The sequence below is a fragment of the Hemitrygon akajei genome, chromosome 5 (genome assembly GCF_048418815.1).
Source record: "Hemitrygon akajei chromosome 5, sHemAka1.3, whole genome shotgun sequence".
NCBI lineage: Eukaryota > Metazoa > Chordata > Chondrichthyes > Myliobatiformes > Dasyatidae > Hemitrygon > Hemitrygon akajei.
The window spans coordinates 137,721,147-137,735,856 of NC_133128.1; the positions used below are offsets into that span (position 1 = coordinate 137,721,147).

At 37.1% G+C, this 14,710-nt stretch overlaps 1 protein-coding gene across 2 annotated transcripts in view; it reads right to left on the reverse strand.

The window, feature by feature from the left end:
- LOC140728213 (disco-interacting protein 2 homolog A-like) overlaps positions 1 to 14,710 on the reverse strand; it is a 264,393-nt gene that overhangs the window by 95,298 nt on the left and 154,385 nt on the right. For both annotated transcript variants that reach the window (XM_073046628.1, XM_073046627.1), the window contains exon 5: positions 7,974 to 8,183. In XM_073046628.1, the coding sequence (XP_072902729.1) occupies positions 7,974 to 8,183 (210 nt within the window). The remainder of the gene's footprint in view (positions 1 to 7,973; positions 8,184 to 14,710) is intronic.

The window sequence follows — 14,710 nt, forward strand, 5'->3', positions numbered from 1 at the left end:
CCCCCTGGGGCGGTGGGAGTTTCTAAGGGGGCAATAAAGATAAAGGGGTGCTGGTGAAGAGCTCAGTAGCAAGAGATGGTGGCAGCTGAGGGATTACAAACTTAATTTAAGAAACGAGTTATATAATTAAAAGCTTTTGATCCTTAGTGCCTCATAATTGGTTACAGTGACGACTTAAATCACCTTTTCTCTTGCTAGCCACCATTCTAGACTCTGCTCAAAGCATGCTATGGTTATTGAAAAGCAATATAATGGTGCACTATTTAGCATATCATGAAGAAATTATGTTATTTCTGGGCCCACCCATGCATTTTTGCCATTCTCTGCTGTAGGTAGTGTTAGCTGGTATGATTCTCATACTCTAAGCACGCAGTAACACAATTCCTGTGAATTTGAGTGTGGCATTCAATGGAGTAAAGTTTAGAATCTGCCCTTTCAAGTGGTCCAGACAGTATTTCTCTAGCTTACAGCCTAACCAAGGTATCACTGCTCCATTCTATGTGTCTTCAGGTACAGAATCAGGTTTTGCCTAAGCTATTATGACATTATAACTTTCCCCTTTATTGACTGCAGCATTTAAGACTGGACATAAACAATAAGTGACTGACCATGATCGCTCATTCATAACAAAAATAGCAGTAGCAGACCAAATGAAAAAGAAGTGTAGACAGTATAGTGTGGTGCATTTGAAATATAGATTTATACCAGCATAAAGCAACCAACAGCAGCCAAGGTGTCTGTTTTTTCAAATCAGACTCCTTGAACATTTGAAGAGAATACACTCCAATAAAGCAAACAGGAACTTGGCTTATCTTCAGAAGCAGAAAACACTTAAAAATATATTTGCCAGCACTTCACAACAAAATAATGATTGTGCAAAAAAGTTTTTGTGTTTTTATAAAATTTCATTGTTCATTACTGAATCTGGAAAGCCCCGTACAACTGAAGAAGAACTAATTCTGCCAGCAGTGAGGGAGATTCTAAGTACAGTAACCAGAACAAATAAGGAAAGTGATTCTATTCCACAACAACTCTGTTCATAGCTGAAATTCTGAGAGTGTGGAAGTGCATTGTGAAACTTACTTTAGACAACAGAATTTGCTCTGCAGTTGGATGCATCAGCTTTGCCAAGCAATGAATCTTTGCTTCTTGGTTATGTTCACTTCATAATAGATGAAAGTATAGTTCAAGAGTTGTTGCTTGCAAGGGGACTAGAAACAGATCTGAAGGGAGAGTCAATATTTTGGGTTGTTGCTCACCAACATTCTTGCTTGTGTGACAGATGGGGCACCATCAATGACAGGACACCACCATAGGGTTATTACTTTCTTAAAAAGTGTACCTAACATATTTACCATTCAGTGGAATTCACAGACAACATCTTGTCACAAAAATCTAACTGATCGGCTGCACAATCCATTAAATACAATTATCACAGCATTAAATAAAATTAAAACTGGCCGGTAGTATTGAGGCATCTACACCAGACTTTAAAACAAGAGGATCCGGGTTCAAATCCGGCCAGCTTTCCATTTATGCTAGGTTGAGCGTTAAGCAACTTGGACTCATAAAAAAACAGACAAAAATCCTAAAAGAGGTTGTCATCCAATGCACCACAAGGCGCAGAAAGGAACAACAACTACAACAACAAATAAAATGAAGTCCCATTCTCGCAATTCTTAACTACTTCAAAAGCTTTGTATTGAGAATGATGAACAATTGGAACACTTGCTGTTGCACACAGAAGTCAGATGACCCTCAAAAGGAAACTGAAACACTTCCATGTGGTTTTTGAGACTATGCTAAATTTCTTTGAAGACTTGACGCTTCAGTTATCATGTCAAGAATATTAGGCATGACATTGCTTATTTGTCAGAATTATTTGCAACGGTCAATGACATCCATCTTCAGTTGCAAGTAAATTATTTGAATCTTATCGAAGTCAAATTAGTTGTCTCCATATTTCTGTCCAAGGTACCCTATTTAAGTGCAACATTGGCCATTGCAACCTTTTCCAATTTCCAAGCCTCTCTGAGTTAAAAGAGAAAAAAAGGACACTAAATGATAATCTTCAAGAATACTGTGCCCACCTGGGTGAGCTACAAAAATACATGTCACAGATATTTGGGGATCTTCTCTCAATCCAGATTGGGTAATCAATCTATTCCTGAACACTTGCAATGAGGAATTAACAAGGACAGATGAAGAACTACCCCACTACAAAATCACTTTAAGCTGAAGCTGAGGTTCAGAAAAATCGTATCAAGACTTTTGGTTGCAGAAAGAAATCTCTGAGCACTATCCTGAACTGTGAAGAAAGGTCAGGATGTTCTTTATTGCCTTTCCAACATCATACTTAGTGGAACGTGGCTTCACCTTGTCACCCAACTTCTTTCAGAGCAACGAAAAGTCTGCAAATTATTGAACAACAGGATCTATTTAGTGGAGCATGGTCTCAGCTCAAGTCACCCAACTTCTTTCAGAGCAACAGACATTCAGCCTCAAGTTGAGAAGATGGTAACAATGCACCAAGCCCATCCATCTCATTGAAAGGTGAAAAAGCAATGAAGTACTGAATAGGTGGAAAACTAATACACATTCTAAAATTGTTGATGAAATTGTTGACCGAATGTAGCCTAACGCTTTTCCAATGACCGATGGCATTTCACCTCTTTCCGATTGCTTTATTATTTCCACTTTATTTTCAATCATGATCGTTTTCCGTCAATGGAAGAGAAACACTGCGGGTGGCGGGTCCTAAAGTCCACCACACTGTGTCAGGTTAAATAAGGTCCCGAGCTCCGCTGGGTCCTAAAGTCCACCACACTGAGACAGGTTAAATAAGGGACTTGGGCATCCACATTTTTTGGTATCCGCAGAGGGTCCTGGAACCAATCCCCCGTGGATAAGTAGGACTGAGTGTATTTGAATTACGTTTTGCAATTATTTGTCACTACTTTGAATTTGCAGTTCCTACTTTCTTTTACTGTATACCATAAATCAAAATTCTTGATAGTTTTATTGCAATGGCCAGGAAGGGAGTGCGGGGGGGGCGCTGGGGGTGTGGTCGTGGAGCGAAGTGGGTGATAACCCAAAGAAGTCTGGGAACCACTGGCTGAGAATGTTGGCACAGACATGGTGGACTGAAAGGGCATCTTCCTGTATTGTGCTGTTCTATGTTCTACATTCTCCACATTATTCAGATTCATTGAGTATCAAGTTGCAGACTCAGGTTACTACACTTATGAAGGTAATTAATGTTCTTCCAAACCTCCAAATTCCTCTCAATCTGAAAATAATATCAAGTACAAATTTGGATTGTTAGAAATGCAAAATAATTGGTTATCAACAATATAATAAGCAAATGAAATATAGAAATTAGTAAAAAAAAACTCGTGAATCATACATCTAATTGAGCAAATTTTGATTAAAAACTACAAGTTACACAAGCAGCCGGGATTAATGGTATTAAAATTGAGAAGATAATTTCATGGCTGAGCAAGCACTGGCACATATCCAATGATCTCAAGTGCTGACATTTCTAATTCACTTATAAAAAAGTACTAATGGACAGGAAAGAGTTTAAGCATGAGATTGATTCTGAACCTATACCTGTTCCTCAAAGCATTCAGTAAATGATAGTTAAAAATAATGATAATCTACATGGAATCATTGGCAACCGTAAAAAACACCAATAACTCAAAGCCTGATTCTTAGTCTTGGTACCAATACAGAAATAAGAGTGTCACTTCCCAGTGCCTCCAGTATGATGACAGAAATATTAGGTACATAAACAGTCAATAGGGAACATTATATTTTAGCTATTGTGGTTATTAAAAAAGTAAAGATGACCATGACAGCAATAGATCTGTTCCTCTGTTGATGAAATATCCCAACAATAAAAATCACATAAAAATGAAATCTCCGTATGGAATACTCCAGCCTCAACTTTTCAACTTTAATTCAGTTTAGAAAAACACAATCACTTACCACTTCGATACCTTGGAAATTAAGCTGTCCTCATTGTTACACAAATGCTCAGTCATCCCATCCTCTGAAGTCTAACATGGCACACGATTTAGTCCACATTTATTCTTTTCCATGATAATCAACTGCACATACTATCAGTGCCTCATTCTACTGCCTCCAACTGACAATACAACCTCTGATACCTATTCCACAGTGTAAACTACTTTTCAGCCGGTGGTTTGTGAAACAGAATGAAGGTGTCAAAAGATAAATGTATAAGGGGATAGCAAGTAAGAATGGAAAATTATTTAACAGGAGTAAAGGTATAAATACTGGGAAGTGATGGGATCTAAATAGTGGTGGGAATGGATGGTAGTTCATAGAAAATGGCATCTGGTGGATGAGGGGTGTAATTGTGAAAGAGCTCAATACCTTAGGGTGTGTGCAAAGGCAGTCTGTAGTGAGACTCTCAGCAAGGAGAGGCTGATGACAGGGCAAAATTGCAGCCAACAGGATGAGTTGCAATGTAAAAGGCAGACAAAATCGAAAACGGTGAATACAAGACTGAAGGTGTTTTATCTGAATGCACACAGTATATGGAATAATGTAGATGAACTTGTAGCACAGTTAGAGATGACATGTATGATGTTGCAGGCATTGCTGAATCATGGCTGAAAGAAGATTGCAGCTGGGAGCTTAATGTCTAAGGATAGACATTGTATTGAAAGGACAGGCAGGTAAGCAGAAGGTGGGGTGTTGACCGTTGGTAAAAATGAAATCAAATCATTAGAAAGAGGTGACTTAGATTCAAAAGGTGTTAAATCATTGTGAATAGAGCTACAGAACTACAAGGGTAAAAAGACCCTGATGGGAGTTGTATACAAACCCCCAAACAGTAGTAAGGATGTGATCTACAAATTACAACAGGAGATAGAAAATGCATGCCAAAAGGGCAATGTTACAAAAGTCATGGGGGATTTCAACATGCGGGTCGATTGGGAAAATCAGGTTTGTGCTGGATCCCAAAAGGGAGAATTTCTAGAATGCTTATGAAATGGCTTTTTAGAGCAGCTTGTGGTTGAGCCCACTAGGGGATTAGCTATTCTGGATTGGATGTTGTGCAATGAACTAGAATTGATTGGAGAGCTTAAGGTAAAGGAAATCTTAGGGGCGATGATCATAATATGAAAGAATTCACCCTGAAATTTGAGAAGGAGAAGATAAAGTCAGATATATCAGTATTACAGCAGAGTAAAGCGAATTACAGAGGCATGAGAGGAGTCAGCCAGAAATTATTGAAAAGGAACACTTGCAGGGATGACTGCATAGCATCAATGGCTGGAATTTCCAGAAACAATTTATACATCCCAAAGAGGAATAAGTGTTCTAAAGGCAAGATAACACAACCATGGCTAACAAGAGAAGTCAAAGCCAACAGAAAAGCAAAAGAAAAGGCATATAATAAAGCAAAAACTAGTGGGGAGTTTTTCCCAGTGGGGCTGGGAAGCTCTTAAAAACCAACAAAAGGTAATGAAAAAATGTCATTAAAGGAGGTAAAGACAGAATACAAAAGAAAGCTAGATAATAACAGGAGGTTCACGAAAATGATTCCAGGATTAAGTGACTTGTCATTTGAAGAGCATTTGACGGCTCTGGGCCAGTATTCACAAGAATTTAGAAGAATGAGGAGTAACCTCATTGAAACCTATTGAATGGTGAAAGACCTTGATAGAGTGGATGTGGAAAGGATGTTTCCAATTGTAGGAGAGTCTAAAACCAGAGCACACAGCCTCAGAATAGAGGGGATCCTTTTAGAACAAAGATGAGGAGGAATTTCTTTAGCCAGAAAGTGATGAATCTGTGGAAGTCTTTGCCACAGGCAGCTGTGCAGGCTAAGTATGTATATATAAGGCAGAAGTTCATAGATTCTCAATTGGTCAAGGCTTGAAGGGGTACAGAGGAGAAGGCAGGAGATTGGGGCTGACAAGGAAAATATATCAGCCACGATAAGACAGACTCGATGGACCAAATGGTCTAATTCTGCTCCTATATCTTATGGTCTTACAGTGATACAGAAGGTATGGAAAATGATGAGAAAGAGCAAGTATCATGGTAAAAACACTATATTGTGTACATTAAAATGGGACAACACATCTCCAAGCGTTAAGAGTTGAAGCACAATTCTTTGCACAAAGCTTCTTGCACCCCAAGCAAACCCACAGTACACAAAGATGAAGTAAAAAAAATGCCAAGAAAATGAACCAGTAGATTCCAAAAGGGAGGTAACGTTTGACGAGCATTAGTTTCCTTTTAATAATATGCAGAATAAGGAATTTCAGTAGATACAACACAATTCTCAGTTCCAAAAGCTTGCAGTAAGTTACAGAACTTTGGATTTGCCCAACATATCCAAGCTGTTAATTATGCACCCATGACCCTCTGCCCAAAATTATCTAGCCAACACCACCAAACTCATCAGGGAAGAGGGCTGTGGATGGGGTTTAGAATAGGAGTGATGGACCAGAGGAGTGGTGTGGAAATCAAGCATGTGTAACAGATGCAAAGCATGTGAACATGTTATCAAATGGAAGGAGGAGAAAGAGGGCAGGGAGCAGAAATAAGAAAAAATATACATCCAGAAGGAAAATGGAAGCAAGAGCTTGTGCACCACAGTTGAAGAGGGTGCAGTAGGGAGTTGAAAGCAGCACACACCTGAAAGACAGCAAGCACATGCATTAAGACAAGAAAGTGAGTGTACATGCAATGCAAGCAGAATAAAATGCGCTGATATGAATGCACATGTGCACAAATGGAGACAATCACAAACAAAATACCAAATTAAACCATTGTGTTTCGTTCATTGGTTGATACTATGCAATATAACTCTATTCAAGTTTGCATATTATCAATATAAACTTTTCAGTGTTCAAAGAATAAAGCGAAGAAAATAACACTGAAAGCAAAAACATTTACAACAAAAAATGATAAGTTTGGAAAATAATGAAATATCACTCCAAAAATGTGAGACAGTGCATTTATTTTATTTTTTGAGATAATAATGTGAGAACCAGTAACTTTACATACCTTTTGTCATGACTTCCACTCAGTAATAAATTGCTAGGATAGTATTTATTAGGAGGCAATCATGATTAGAGAATAAAAATGAAGTTCTATTTTAAATTGCCAACATCATAAGTATGCTGACTACTTACAAAGGATATGTAAAGAATTAATTAATCTGCTGTATGTCTATCCGTGCTCACCAGTAGCTATCACCCCACTAACTATTTTTGACAACTACAACTGAAATGATTCCCCTGAACAGTTTCACATAATTTCCTCAAGTACCTTGCAATATTTTGGTACAGCAAAAGACAAATTATGCAAACTAGAAACAAAAAATCCAAAAATATACATTAAAAACAACACCTTTCAGGTTAGATTTAAAATTTCATGGAAACAAGCCAAATATTAGCAAACTTTTCCAGTTCACAGGAAGAGTACTGACAAACTCAATCTTCATGTTTTTTTCCAACACTGACAACAGTTTGAACTGCTGAGTGTTTCCTTCAATGATGTTCTCCCAAGAATTATTCTTCAATCATCTCCAAACACAAATCAATTTTATGCCTATTTCATTTTTGCTTGCAGGGGCATTGATGCCAAACTGACTGCCATGTGTACTTCAAAAGTAATTAATTGCAAGGTGCTGTGGAACTTCTGACATTATGAACAAAGTAATACAATGTAATACAAGTGTTTTCTTTCCTTTTGCAGTACGCTGTTTCTACACTGAAGTTAGGAGTAAGCAACCTTAGTCATACAATGTTTTTGTTTTAAAGTTGAGACCATAACAAATCAATAACCCTGCCCTTTCCCTTAGCAAATCAGGCCTACCAGAATCTGCACTACTCAGTTGTGACAATTTAGACAACAGTCTATGTATAGTAAAAGTTTTGTCTGATAATGCTGCAGAGGAATAAAATTAATAAAGGTTTACTGACCTAAATGGGAATGCGCCATGAGGTCAGCTAGTGAAGCAGTAGGTTTCCCTCCTACATGTGATGAGGTGGACGATGCAGAGGATGAGGTGGAGGAGCTCTGGATAACCTTGTTAAGCCAGTGCTCAACGTTCAAATGGCCCTGCTTTGGAGTGGACGTGATCCGGCCCTGACGACGGAGTGAGCCCTCATCTTCTGATGCTGAGGATGTGTCTGCATTCAATATAATACTAACGTTAGGACAGTGTAGTCGCTATTCTATTAAACTTAGTAACACAGCCTCATAGGGTGCATATTACACATACTGGACAAAGGATTTGCAGGACACGATTTGCATCCCACAAGTAGCCTGACTTAATAAATGTTAATAAGAATGTTATTTTTAATTCTCAGATTCTTATTAAGAATAGCCTTTATTATTTTACACATCACACAAGCAACATAACATAAAAACTAGATATAAATAATTATTTGAGTACAAACTTTCAGGTATCTCCATTACATCATATTTACAAGGAATTTAATTTCCCATTGCTTAATTGCCTTATATCCTCTGTTGTAACCTCCTGATGCTATCGATAAGTGCTAGGAATGAGAACTAAACCATACTTTGAGTTTAATTTCTATGCTGCTCCATTCAAAGTTTCTCAACTCTAGTTTATCAAAACTCTATTAACCCATTTAATTTTTTAAACTAATTTCAAACACCACAAAACAGGCTTTTTATACATAATTTTCCACTTATGTTATTCTGCACTATTCTTCTATCTCTATAATTCTTCTATTCAAATTGAAAAATGATGCATTTAGATAACATGAATATAGGTTGATAGCAACCTGATAGGATGGACAAAGATAATTGGTTGAAGAGCAAAATCAGAGTGGAAGTAAACAAGTTACAATGAGGTTTTCAGCTGTTACCAAGTTGATCAGCTGATCCCTCTTCTTTCATGGTCAATATAAATGACTTGGATGGAACAGAAGACAGTGATGTTTCCACATTTGCTGATGATACAAAGCCAGGTAGATGAATAAGCTCTCAGAATGGAAAGCAAGCCGCCTGTAAAAGGGATATAGTGAGCAAATTGGCAAGTTATAATGTGAGATTAGTGATATGAATCAGATTATTTATTATGATTAGGAACTTGGATCATAACTAGTGGTACACAGAGGGACCTGGGATTGCTGAAATTCAAAATACAGCAAGTTAATATGCAAGTATCATAGTGCATAATACATTTAAAAGGGATGAAGTTCAAGAGTAAGGTAGTCTTGCTAAAGCTGCAAAGGGCTTTGGTAAGCCCACATCAGTAAGCCCTCTTCACTTTGCATATGTCCTTGAATACTTGGCTCAGAGCAGTGCAATGCTCACAGGAATGTCCTATTTGAGTAGGATACACCAATGTTCATTGGAGTTCAGAAGAGCAAGAAAAATGACCATTGAAACAAGTGAGATTTTAAAGGAAAATGACAACAGTCTATCTCTTCTGGCTGCAAATTTTAGAAATATGAATTTATCAATTATGGTCTATCAGTTGTACCTTGGCTTTACCACTTAGAAGCAGCACTGATACTGTTGTACAGAATGGCCAAAATATTGTGTACATGACAAGCCCGACAAACATGATTCATCACTGCTATCCCAATGAATCAAGCTAGCAAAGGATGGTGGGTGATGAGGAGTGCAAAAAAACAGGGCTGTTTTTTTTAATATGTTAGATATAGGCTGGATGATTGTTTCCATTTGTCAGAAAGAGGATTACAGGTAAAGTAGCTGAGATTGAAGAGGTGTTTTGGCCAGGGGCTGTGGGTGGCAGGGTCAGAGTATGATGGAGAGTTGAAGATCAGAGGTGGCATAGCAGAATGGTGAGGACTTTGTTTCCTCTAGCACCAAGTCCTAACAATAAGGTTAAGTCTCCTGATAAAGAAATGGTCATTTTGGACTGAGATGAGGACAAACTCTTATTGCTCAGTCACAAACCTTTTGAATCCTCTACCCTATGGTGTTGTAGATTCACAAGCATCGAGTCTATTAAGGCTGAAGCAAAAATTTTTGGACACTAAATGAACCACATGTTGTAGGTTTGGCAAGAATACAAACTAAGTAAGTTATCAGGTATGATCCAGCTAAAAAGGAAGTTTAAGTGGACATATCTGATTCTACTTGCACTCATTTAACATTTATTTTTAAAATATTAACTTGACAAGAGATGCAACTGATAATAAGTGCATAATACAAAATCTACACTGCATAATATACTTCATCCTTTATATAAATTTCACCATGATCCAATTTTAACATTAAAGCATCAAACCCTAAAACATATTCATGCCACACATGTAAAAAGTAAACATTTTATTTCATTTTGAGGTTCTAACTTCAAACATACTTTTATGGATTTTAGATTGATAGATTAATAATTGTTGTTAACTACTGCGATTCTATCCTGCAATGTTATTTCCACGTTCTGAGCAAGATGAAAGACTGACAATGGACAACAATGAAGAAAACTGTGGCTTTGTTTCCTCGAGCTCCAGATTTTTAATCATTTCTAAAATTTGATTGTTGTTGACCCATTTAGGTTCAATACTAACAAATGAATATTATATCATTCCTAAACTAAGTCTTGGATTTGATAGATGCTAATCCGTCTGTTTCTATCTGGTATGTAATATACTTTGGCTTCAACACTAACAGATATGGGCAATATTCGTTCTTCTAACACATTAGGTGCTTTATTGATTAAATAATAGGATTCTTGCAAATATTCAAATATAAAAATCAAAATCTGCAGATGCTGGCGACCTGGAAAGAAAACAGAAAATGATAGAAACAATCAGCAAATCATGTAGCATCTATGTAAATACAAAAAGTTAATGTTTAAGAACTGAGAAAGAGGAAAATAATGGCAATTTGTTAAAGAGGAGGTAATGGATAGAATAAAGGAAATATTTCTGATAAGATGAAACCAAGGGATATATTGGCAATAGAAGAAATTGCAGATCATTTTTAATCTTATAGAAGGGCTCTGAACGTATCTTCATAATTATATTGTACAGTTTTGATATTAGCCCTTTCTGAGAAGGATTTAGGTCAAACAAATTCTCCAAAATACCTGAAGACACAAGATTTGGAAAGGTAGGAAGTACGGTATTTAACAAATTCCTAATCTGTAAATGAAGCATTTACAAAAAGAAATGAAGCATTTCTTATATTAATGGCTAGAAGATCTATTTTGTTGAATTGGAAAGAAATTAATCCTCCTACCGTATTTCATTGGTTTTCTCAAACTATGTTATGTCTAAATTTAGAAAAAATTAGAAGTGTTGTATTTGATACTTCTATTAAATTTGAAAAGATACGGAGACCATTTATTCAATATTTTCATATGATGTAATATGACCCTGTTCCAAGCCTATTTGTTTTTCCAGTTTCAATTTTACATATGTTGAGAGGATCGAAGTTGACGACACTGATGATTTTGTATTTTTGTTAGATATTATAAACAGCCCTTTTTTTCATTTTTTCTTTTTCCCTTTTTTCCTTATTAGTTATTAGATTGTTAGATTAATTTTTTTTGCATAATTTTTTTTTCTTTTTCTTTTTTCTGTTTTTTAAAATATATATATTATGATATACCTAGGTTTGCCTTGTTTATTTGTTACTTGTATCGTCCATGATTTGGGAACTCATTTATACTGTAACTATTGCTTATGTATTCTTTCATGTTCAGTTGAAATGTGTATGTTTGTAATCCCATTATCTATATATCAATTTTATTATGTTGATATTAATAATAATAATAAAAAGATTGAAAAAGAAGAAATTGCAGATGCCAGAATCTGAAGTAACACACAAGATGCTGACTCAGTGGGTCAGGTAACTACAGAAAGAAGTGGACAGTTGGTGTTTTGGGTCAAGCCTCTTCATCTGGACTAAGCAGCACCTATGCAGTTGTCAGTCCATGTGACAGGTTGTGACTTGAAACATCAACTGCCCACTCCGTGCCTTAGACCCATTCAGTTCCTCCAGGCATCTTGTGTTACTCCAGTGAGACTGAGTAACCAGTTGCAGAGCATATGAGTTCAGACTGCAGAGCAACTCATGGCTCCTTGTTGCTTCTTTTTAATTCTCCATCCCACTCACAGTTCAATTTGTCTGTGGCATCCTATATTGTTTCCCAACGTAAGCTTGAGGAATAGCAGGGAACATTACTGCCTTCCAGATTAAATTTTAAGGTAACTTGCTTTCTCTGCTTGCATAAGAGGTAACGATTTTTGCTGAAAGTCCCTTCTTTTTCTCTAACCTTACCAGCTATGGAAAAGAAGAGATTTTCATCTGGATATGGCTCTCTTTATAATTGACCAAGAAGATATAATGTTTGCATTCTGTTTGAGGCATCACATCACATGCTTCAACATAGAAAAGTTTTTTCTCCAGAATGAGATGAGGACTCATAAGGGTTAATAGATGGCTTCCAAAGACTTGGTTTTTTTTTCTCCTTGTGTTCCCAAAATTGCAAGGTTATCTAATAAAGTTACTTCCTATAATTAAATGACCTGATAAAGTAGATTGAGAGAAACTATCTAATTGGTAAATCCTGATTTTTGACCTTCAGTGAAATTATAGATGATTAATTCAGAAAGCTCAGAGGAAATGGAGAACTTGCTGCCACAAAACTCTATTGAGGAAGGCCAGTCAATAGATGAGAAACAAAATTGGGTAAATGGAATGGAAATGCAGATTAGTTCTGAAATAATTGATCTGCAGAACAGGCTCAAGTTGCTTCGTTGCTTCTATTATGAAATTGCAGATTGATATTAAAATATGGTTTTCAAATTAATTTATTTCAAGAAAGATAGTTACACTTTTTCCAGAACTATTCAAAGTACAAATACCCTTTATGGGATATACAGTACCTACAAAAAGTATTCACCCCCCCACCCCCCCACCCCCCCGGAAGTTTTCATGTTTTATTTTACACTGATCAACAGAAAAAGACTCTTCCATGTCAAAGTGAAAAAAAGATCTCCACAAAGTGATCTAAATTAATCACAAATATAAAACACAAAATAACTGATTGCTTAAGTATTCAACCCCTTTAATATGACACATCAAATCATCACTGGTGCAGTTAATTGGTTTCAGAAGTCACATAATTAGTTAAATGTAGATCACCTGTGTGCAGTCAAGGTACTTCAATTGATAGTAGTAAAAATACATCTGTATTTGGAAGTTGAACTGCTGGTGAGTCAGTATCCTGGCAAGAACTACAGCATGGAGACAGGGAGAAAATCTGCAGATGCTATAAATCTAAGCAGCACACACAAAATGCTAGAGGAACTCAGCAGATCAGGCAGCATCTATGGAGAAGAATACAGTCAACATTTCAGACCATGAACCTTCATCAGGACTGAAGGGAAGAATTAAACCTCTTCAGGGAAGGCAACCCTGGAAGAGACATCACAGTTAAGTAGCCCAATCACAAACAATAGAAAATCTGCAAATGCAGGAAATCCAAGAGAGACACAAAATGCTGGAGAGTTCCTCCAGTATTTTGTGTGTGTTCCATGAGGACAACAGAACACTCCAAGCAACTCCACAAAAAGGTTATTGAAAAGCACAAGTCAGAAGATGGTTACAAGAAAGCTTCCAAGTCACTAGGAGTACAGTTAAGTCAATCATCAAGAAATGGAAAGAATATCGCACATGTAATCTGCCTGTAATTTGCTGTCCTCAAAAACTGAGTGACCGTGCAAGAAGGGGACTAGTGAGGGAGGCCACCAAGAGACCTATGACAACTCTGCAGGAGTTACAATGGCTCAGATGGGAGAGACTGCACTGCTGGAACAAAAAGTCATGAAATCTCAGCTAGCGTTTGCCAGAAGGCATATGGAGACTCTGAAGTCAGCTGGAAGAAGGTTCTATGGTCTAATGAAACTAAAATTGATCTTTTTGGTGATCAGAATACGCCAAACACCACACACCATCTCTACTGTGAAGCATGATGGTGGTTGCATCATGCTGAGGGGATGCTTCACTCTAGCAAGCCCTGGAAGGCTTGTGAAGGTAGAGGGTAAAATGAATGCAGCAAAATACATGGAAATCCTGGAGGAAAACCTGATGCAGTCTGCAAGAGAACTGTTACTCGGGAGAACATTTGTTTTCCAGCAAGAAAATGACCCCATGCATAAAGCCAAAGCTATACTGGAATGGCTTAAAAGCAATAACGTTAATGCCCTGGTGACCAAGTCAAAGCCTAGACCTCAATCCTATTAAGAATTTGTGGCTGGACTTGAAAAGGGCTGTTCACTCATGATCCCTATGCCATCTGACAGAACTTGAGCAGTTCTGTAAAGCAGAATGGGGGAAAATTGCAGTGTCCAGATGTGCAAAGCTGATAGAAACCTATCCACACACACTCATGGCTATAATTGCTGTCAAAGATGCATCTACCAAACACTGACTTGAAGGGGGTGAATACTTGTGCAATCAATTATTTTGTGTTTTGTATTTGTGATTAATTTAGATCACTTTGTAGACATGTTTTCACTTTTGACACAAGAGCTTTTTTCTGTTGATCAACGACAAAAAAACCCAAATTAAAACCACTGTGATTCAATGTTGTAAAAGAAATGAAACAGGAAAACATCCACTAGGAGTGAATATTTTTTTTATAGGCACTGTATGTCTCATATATATAGCTCATTATTACCAAAAATCAGGCTAAGGCTTCATA